Source organism: Ricinus communis, chromosome 9 (assembly GCF_019578655.1).
Source record: "Ricinus communis isolate WT05 ecotype wild-type chromosome 9, ASM1957865v1, whole genome shotgun sequence".
Lineage (NCBI taxonomy): Eukaryota > Viridiplantae > Streptophyta > Magnoliopsida > Malpighiales > Euphorbiaceae > Ricinus > Ricinus communis.
In genome coordinates this window covers 4,455,071-4,464,170 of record NC_063264.1, presented here as the reverse complement: position 1 = coordinate 4,464,170, position 9,100 = coordinate 4,455,071, and the positions used below count along the sequence as shown (strand labels likewise).

General features: G+C 29.0%; 1 protein-coding gene across 2 annotated transcripts; it reads right to left on the bottom strand.

Annotated features, from left to right (window-relative positions):
* Positions 1–3,177: 3,177 nt before the first annotated feature.
* LOC8263760 (epsin-3) lies at positions 3,178–4,889 on the bottom strand. Of its 2 annotated transcripts, XM_002528788.3 has the most exons (5): positions 4,821–4,854; positions 4,573–4,687; positions 4,300–4,422; positions 4,034–4,195; positions 3,178–3,945 (listed from the first exon to the last, which is right to left on the bottom strand). In XM_002528788.3, exons 2-5 carry the CDS (start codon positions 4,677–4,679, stop codon positions 3,366–3,368), a joined length of 972 nt encoding a protein of 323 aa, XP_002528834.1. In that variant the 5' UTR covers positions 4,680–4,687; positions 4,821–4,854; the 3' UTR covers positions 3,178–3,365. The 2 variants fall into 2 exon arrangements, with proteins under 2 accessions (XP_002528834.1, XP_048235408.1); XM_048379451.1 differs by having other exon boundaries at positions 4,573–4,889.
* Between the last annotated feature and the right edge of the window lie 4,211 nt (positions 4,890–9,100).

Below are 9,100 nucleotides of genomic sequence, written 5' to 3'. Positions count from 1 at the left end.
TTAGTTCTAGTATCTAATTAAAATAAATTTAATACGAGTAAATTTTTTTATTTTTAATATAATTTAATTTTAATGTCTAATAAAAATAATAAGTTTTAACTATTTATTTTATTTAGGGTTAATTGCAAAAGAATTCTCGACCTTTGGCGGTTTTCTCAATTTAATCATGTGTTTTTAATTGTAACAATGTCATGAGTGACATTATCAATTTTGTCAAATCGATATATAAATGAAATTTCTGGTAAAATTTATTCACTGTGAAATTTATTCCACATGGCTACCGGCGCTCTGGTAACTTAAATACGTAGATACGGTGCGTTTTAAATCAAAAGCATAGTAACTATTTGTTCCATTCTGAAGCAAATCCATGGTCATACAAATCCATGAAAAGCTGTGTTTAGCCGCAACTGGTTGACCATCAATTCCATCAACATAATTGCATCTCTTTTGTCTGGCTGCAAAAGGGTAATCATCTTATCTTTATTTCATCATGAACTATAAATCTAGTTTTAATGTAATCTGATTTTTCATCTTTTGATCAGCTCAAGACATTAGACAGAAGTTTTTGAGTATATTTATAGTGTGTGAATTCGTGGTTTGGCGGACAGGATAGGCAAATATGTTTTCATTCTTCGGAAACAGCAAGTATGAGAAAGTCGGTTGCCTTAAATAATGGCAGAGTTAATCTTGTCCGTTGCTTCTCCGTTAAAGAGTTTCAGAATGCAACAAATAGTTACTCTGTTTTTGTTTTAAAACGCACCGTATCTACGTGTTTAAGGTACTAGAGCACCGTCAGCCACGTGAAATAAATTTCACCGGAAATTTTATTTATGTATCGATTTGACAAAATTGATAATGTCACGCATAACATTATTACAATTAAAAACACATGATTAAATTGAAAAAACCGCCAAAGGTCGAGAATTCTTTTGCAATTAACTCTTTTATTTAAAATAAACTACATAATAATTTAATTTTTTTAGAATTAAAATATAGTAAAAAAAATAAAAGATATAAACAAATAAATAATATTAAATATATTATTCTAATTAGATCTTAGAATCTTTTATAAAGAAAAAATTTGTTCGTTTTTATGGTGATCAACAGCTGAAGTTGGTTATAAATTATAGTATTTGGAGTCATCAAGGAAACAATAATAGAAGGAAAAGAAAAAAACATGGGACATGGCATGAAATTGGACGGGAGATATAAACCCAGGTTTCAGGTTTGAATGATCTCGAGTTTGTAGCCATGAGCAGCAACTATTATTCCATTGCCCATTCCGAGGACAAAGAATCTTTATTATTTCTTACACTGTATAATGGAATAATAATTGGTTTCCCCTTACATTCACTCTCTTTTTCTTTTTTCTTTTTTCTTTTTCAATTTTGTCCTCATGATTTGAAGTCCATATTCCCAATCATATCATGATTTTAAAAAATTATGATAAATTATATAATAATTCCTTTTTATACTTTCTCAAAATATTTAACACATTCACAAGTAATTGCAAATAAGACTCCATCTTTTTGTAAAAGAAAAAAATAGACTTGAGCAGTTCCACATCCCAACCAAAAATAACATAAAACTACAGAAGTAACCCACTCCAATCCAAAATCACCAATGTCAGAATATAACCAAAAAAAGAAAAAGAAAAAGGAAAAACAGGGAAAGAAAACTATTGGACTGTTACAACTAACAAAATGGACATATATTTTCTATTGCACAAGTGGCCACATAATTAGAATAAATCACGAGCATCATTGGCGGTGCCTTTTTGCTCCCTATAGTATTTATATATTATAATAAATATCCAATATAAATATAAAATCTAAATAAAAATTTTATATTTAAAACTAGATTGAGGGCATTCACTTGCTTTTATGGTGGGTGCTTTATTTTTATTATTATTATTATTTGTTATTGTTTTTTTCTTCAGTTGCGGGTCCATATGTGTTTGAAGATCTGGACATGGAGCTGAACTGGATTTAATTGATTCCTTGCAGCAATTAATTTGATAATGCAACTTCTATATATAAAAAAAAAACTATTTAGTCATCGGGGTTAGGTTTACCCTTGAAAAGTAATTAATTGTTAAATTCTTTTTCTTTCATTCCTTTATGCTAGAAAAAATAAAGTAACAAAATAAAATTTTAAAATTATTTTTTATTTGTAAATTTGTAAAATCAAGCTATTCGAATTTAGTTTGATGAGTCTTTTGTCAGATTTATGTTAAATTTTTTTATACGAAAAGAAAATATTTATCTTTTTCATTTTCATGTAGTATAGATTTTAGTCGATTATATTGTTAACGAATAAAATCTAAAATAAAATATTGGATATTAATAAAGAATTTACCTATCGTATTAAGTGAAATTTACAACGAGTATATAAAAATCTATTGTTTCTGTTTTATAATTTATAGCTACTTGACCCTTTAATAATTAAGAAAATATTTACCCAAAATTAAAAAGAAAATAAAAATAAGGAGATTATTTAATGTCTCTGCAGTTTCCTCTGTTATGAAATCTGGACTCTTTTACATACCTTTTGTCCCATACTTCATTTTTATTCATTCATTTATTACTATGACTTTCCTGCACTATTAAGCAAAACAAAATTCGTCCCTACAGAATATAAATGGCAATCATATGTTCTGCTACGGTGAGTAGTTCAATCCAGTTTACAATATAACTTTAAACTTATTTAATTTTGGCTTGAAGAGAAAACTGACAATTTATATGGACCCTCTCCTACTTTCTTTATTATTTGGGCCTACACTATATATTTTATTATGTTTGGAGTGCGAATATCCGAATACAATAATATTAACTTTGATATAAATAGATTTACCTATTGTAAGTGGGTGGCCATATGTTGGCCAAACGAGCCCCCCTTAGATGCCCATTTTTGTTGTAATCGCTGAACACAACTTCTGCAGGTGGCTAACTCAATGATCTGTTCCGATGCAATGAATCTCTATCTATTGCCCTAAAAAAGAGAAAAAGAAAAAGCTTTTCTGTGAGTGTGTTGTAGCAAGACGACATGATTAATTATTGCTTAAACGGCATAATGGAGGCAAATCATGAATCATAATTATAGAATCCAGCGTAACTAAAACAGCTTAAAGCAAATTGAAGAAAATGGAAATTCATCTTAACTAACTGACAACTATGATTTCGACATTGTACTGCAATATTTTTGCATATGACAATACCCATTGGTATAAGATAACAAAATCAACATTTAAATGTCTGATTGGCAATCTCACTTGTGAGGATTGAAATTATTTTAAATTTACATTTTCTGGTTCACCATCCAACAATGGAAGATGACCGTCTTTGCTATATATGTCCTCGCCTCAGTTAATAGCCCAAAGAAAATTGTCTATCATACTTCTTCTTTATCAACTTCCCTACATCAGAAAGGCTCCTAAAGCCCTCTCTTTCACCGTCATATTTTCTTGAAGGAACAAGCTTAGTGCAAATTCCGTTGATAATACTATCTTGTTTCTCATCTTCATTTTCTTCTTCAAAATCCAACAAAGATCCAGTTTCTTGAATCCGTGAGTAATTCCAAACATGGGATCTTTCCAAATCCATGTTACTTGTAGGTGACGTAATAACAGAACTCTTATCCTTGTTAATCTCATTAAATACCAATCCAGGTTTCTCAATGTCTTCTTCTTTCGTGAGGGATAGTGCTGCGCCATTAAATGTTGAACTTGTAGTAGAATATGAGCCGAACGATGAAGCTCTGGACAGATCAGAGGTCGCCGATGATGTTGATGACAAAGAAGATGACAGGATCCTGAAATTACCAAATCCTTGAATTTCTTTTGTTATTTTCAGAGCTTTTAATCTAGCTTCTTTTAGTTTCACTCCTCCGTTTAGAAGTGTAATTATATGGTCTGATCTCTTCTGCATGTTCGCACCCCAGTCAAAACTGCCAGATATGTAATGCGTGAGATTATGAATATATAATGGTGTTGTTTTTTACATAATTAAGAAGTACTTAATTTAACTATAGTTACCCTTTTTCGTCTATGTATTTGAATGTTCCCAACTCTTCAATTATTTCACTGTCGCACTGAAATTCTTCTGCCAATTCTTCAGGACCATGCGTAAGCAGGAACTCAAGAAGTACAAGTGTTTTATATGCTCGCCTCCATTCCTTCCAATCAATATTATCAAACCTGCATATAATTTATTACTTCTACTTATCTTAGTACGTACCCTTATATATATGTGTCTGTGTGTATTTATATATAAATTAAAGGAAGTGATTCAATATAGTTACCTCTTGTGAAGAACATCCACGATTCTCCAATAATCATCCACTTCATAAGATGCCCCAGCTATTTTAGTCATTGTTTTAGCATCTGGACCCCATGGATCATGGTTTGTTGCTTCCTCAGCCAACCTTCATAGCAAAATGAAAGCTAGAATTGTTATCATATTTGCATTAATATCCTTTTTAGCACAGAGCTTTTCACTGATGAAATAACTCACTGGCTTGTAACATGCATGAAAAATACTATGCTCAATACGTAATAACAACTTAAAGACTTACAATTCAGCTCGACTAATATCAGTTAAAGCCAACCTTGCATTTTTGTATTTCTCCTGTAGGAAAAAACTTGCTTGCTTCTTGATTTGGTTTAAGAACAAGATACCCATAACTACACCTTGAACCAGTACCAATTTTATATTATAAATTAGTGTGTACTTAATTAGAAATAAGAAGTTAAGAACTTTGGTTTGGAAAACTTAATTAAGGGTCAGTGCAGGCAGAGAAGAATGTTATCTGGTGAAGTGTACCTTAATCAACCTTGTCTTTTCTTTCTTCTAAACATGAAGACAAGCACTCATAAAGCTTGCTAATCTTAGCCTACAAGATGTCTAAAAATGGAGTTCCTTTCAAGAGATGAGGATGGAGAAAAAAAAGAATGAAGGGACAGTACTAAATAACTATATTATGTGTGTGAGTGAACATGATTATAGTTCAGATATTAAAGGGGGAGTGCTTCATTAAATTAGATTTTTAACCACTCCAATAAATTTGACCACAATATTAGTATTATACCACAATATTAATTATAAATTTTAATTTATTTATGGAAGTACCATCTGCCCATTTCAATTAACTTAAAAACCAGTCTCTCTATATATAAAAAAAGATGGTTACTGTAGAATAAATACTATATCCACACTCGCACTTAAAATATAATTTGGTGGGCTCATTGTGAGTGGATAAGAAGTTAAGAAGAGATAATACCATTTATATGTATTAAAACCTTCTAGAAGAAAATAATTATTTGAATAAGATTATATAGTATATTATTGTTATTATATTATTTATCAACATATTTTTAAGTATCTGTATATTTTTATATATAAGGAAAAAATTAAAATCATTTCATCTAAATGTGATTTTTTCTTTGTTAATAAGCTCTTTTATTAGTTAATAATTTAATATAGTATCTGGTAGGTTTAATTTAAATTAATTTTAAATAATAAAATAATTATAAAAGGGGGAAATAATAAAAAAATTATATAAATGAATTGCATCCACAAATTTATTCGACTTTGCATTGTAACATTGTAACATTTCCATGAATGTACTTATATATCGAGAATTATATATTGTTAAAATACAACTTAATTTAATTTCATAATTTTGTTACTTCAATTATATATCTATAAATTCTTGAACTTACTTTTAAAAACTTAAAATGTCTTTCAAGATTCAAAGTTCAAAGTAGTTAGAATGTTTTATAGATACTAAAATTATTTTTATAAATGTCATTTTAAAAATTTGAGCTTGAATTTATGTTAGACTTTCTTTTTTTGTATTCGAGATGTACAATTTCAAAAGAAAAATATTAAATAATTGTAAAACTTAAAATATATATATTTTCTTTTTATTGTATAATATATAATACTCAGACATGACTGGCTGAAGGCATAGGTTAGTAAGGCCTATGCCTAAGGATCCAAGAAAATAGAGGGCTCTTAAAAAATAAAGGATTTTAAATTTTTTTAATATATATTATAAATATTAATCCTATAAAATCTTAAATAATTTTAATTTATGAAGTAATAATTAGTATTAATATTATACTTAATAACTTGTTAAAATATTTTAACTGAAAAAAATAAACCCTAGCTATATTATGTATCTAAGTTAAACTTGTTTAGCGATGATAATCTGAAAATAAATTATTTGAATTTGGAATACTTTCTATAACATTACATGTTTTCTGGTATCGATTGTTTATATTTATTTTTAAAATTAAATATTATAAAAGAAACTATAAACAGAAAATTGGGATATTAAACTTTATAAAAATGATATGTTTTTTGAATGCATGGATAGCTTATAAAATACCATTCTTGTCACTGTAGCTTCAACAAAAAAAAATATTTCAAATTAAAAATAATAAATATTATTTGTGCTTAACCATATTGCAAGAAAGACTAAATAATTTAATTATATTATCAATTGAAAAAGATTTACTTTCTAAACTTGAATACAAAATTTTAGTTAGTGACTTTATAGATTTTATATTATATAATTAAATATTACCTAAGGCCACAAAAGATGTCGGGTCAACCCTGCATTTATTCAGGCCAAATGATATTTTTACTAGTGCTATAATTATTTAATCACTAGTCCTATATTTTATTCCACAGAATTTAGTGGCCCTTCCTTTGTTATCAATTTTTGGCTACGATTTATTTGACAATTATAATCTCATGATCATGAAGAAGAACTCAAATCTTCATACTACTTCATAGTTTTTAAAGATTTTCACTGAAAAAACGCACCTAGACCTTTTTCACTACGTACATATATCAATTAGCAAAAACAATAAATAAAAATTTGATAATACTAAACCATACCAAAAGATAACGACATTTTATTCATTTGAACGACTTGAAAAGAGAAATAAACATTAAACAAGGACTTGACTCATTAGCAAGAAATGAAGAACACTAAGAACAATGACATCAACACACTGTGGTTCTTAACAATAAAGATGATTCGCAAAATGAGAAGTAAAAAAGAAACAAAAACCATATTAATGGATATAATTATCCTCCTCTTCTCCATCACTTTTAACCAATTCAATAACCTCTTGGACGGCTAAGTTTGTAGGAGCGACATAAGCACTCTCATTTCCATTATTAGAAGGCTCTCCGTTTGCCCTATGCTCTACTTGCCTTGGAGGTTGAACCCGCTCCTGTAAAACAGTGCTAGCACTCATAATCAGCGAGTCTTGAAGCGGGGATGATGGTGGCGGTGGTGGCGGTGATTGGGAATGGCGGACTCGCCGCACAGGTACAGGTGGAGGCATTCGAGGAGAATTAAAAGAGTTGCTGTTGATGGTGGTAGGGCTTGGACATAAACAATTGGGATGCGAATACTGTCTGGGATAGTGATTAAAAATTCTGATTTGTTCTTCTAGGATGTGATTTTCAAAGTGCTTAGCATAAGCTTCGTGGCCAAAAATCACACGGTTACACTTTCTGCATTGGATTTCAGAGTTTTCAAATCTTGAGTTCCAAAAGAAGTTTGACATGATGAAGAGAAATGAATAGGAAATCAAAAGCGAGCAAGCTAAAATTTTATGATTAATCTTGAATAAGTGTAGATATCATGAGAGTCTCTTTATAGGGATTTTTTCTTTTGTGCCTCAAAATTCATAAGTCCATTTTAGGTCATTTTTTCTTTTATGGTTGTATAACTTAGCCTGCGATGTCTCTGTCAGACAGTCAGAGAATTATAACTGAAGAAATTTAATTATACACGCGCTTATTGCGATTGTATAATCTCAACCGTTGAAAGATGATACTCACATGAATCTTGTGTCCATAGATGATTGAGATTACATAAGCGCGTTTACACAAAATCTGATTTTTACCTTCAGAAAATCTAAACAAATCCTGTCAATTAAAATCCAGTACTGAGCATATTTGTTGTGATGCTAAAGATTGGAAATTTACAGCTATCAAATGACAATATTCTTTCCTTGTAAGATTTAACTTAATCCTATTAGTATTGTGCTTATGGTAACTGAAATCTTGTGATAGTAAATTAGATTTTCTTTGAAAAAAGAATTGAAACTAAGCCATAGACCCATATACAACACAATGAGTTAATCTTTATTTTATGAGAATAGTCAGAGCAAAGAAAAAAAGAACAAGAACATGCATGAAAACTTTCATTGTTTTAAATCTAGCAATATAATGTCAATCTTATTGTTACACAAACATATACTAGTGAAAATAATTATATGGTTACTTGTTTTCTTAAGAAATAAAGGGAAGTAACAAGTTATATCCGCAATTACAAAAAAGAAAAGTGTTAAGTAATGCATGCTGTGCCGTTTTCGACAGAATTTAATTTTAATTTAAGTTGTGATTTAGTATACACATGATGTTTAGAAGATATAAGTAGAAAAACAAGACTTAATTATATATTATTTGTCTTCTTTGACATTTTCGAAAGGAAGTTATTGTGATTTGTGCTGGTTGCTTTACTTTTGAACCCTCCTGCTCTCAACTTTTAATTTATAATACAGGAAAGTAAAACATTTTTTAGATAGTATCTGCCCTCAATTCTTTAAGAATTGATTTTACTACCTCTTCTCTTCGTCTAACATTATATATTTATTTTTTATATACCATTCACTGTAACATTAACACCACTAAAAGAAAAACTACAATTCCAGCAAAATCATTCGAATCATGGCAAAAACACAAAGATTATTTCATTTACTTATCTTTCCTAAATGTAATAACAAAGGAAATATTCATTTCTGTCTTTGGTCTTTGTATTCATGATTTTGTTCTAAGACAAAAATTTAATAATAAAATAATTTGCATTTATCGGTTTATTATATACAACATTCGTGTCGAATTCATCATTTTTTATCATAAAAGGAAAGGAAAAGTTTTATCAGAAATTAATTACCAAAATAATACACATATATTTATTACTAAATCTCATGCGTATCTGCAAACAAATGAAACGGCTGACCGGAGAGAAAATGATAATTTTAATTATTAAAGACATAAATAAGTAAAATGAGATA

Bases quoted from the DNA above. Each gene is read 5' to 3' on its own strand.
- LOC8263760 (XM_048379451.1), bottom strand. From the start codon at position 4,679: ATGGGTATCTTGTTCTTAAACCAAATCAAGAAGCAAGCAAGTTTTTTC. The intron at 4,196-4,299 runs GTAACTATATTG...AATTATATGCAG, and splicing joins GTGGATGTTCTTCACAAGAG to GTTTGATAATATTGATTGGA. The intron at 3,946-4,033 runs GTAACTATAGTT...CATATCTGGCAG, and splicing joins AAATACATAGACGAAAAAGG to TTTTGACTGGGGTGCGAACA.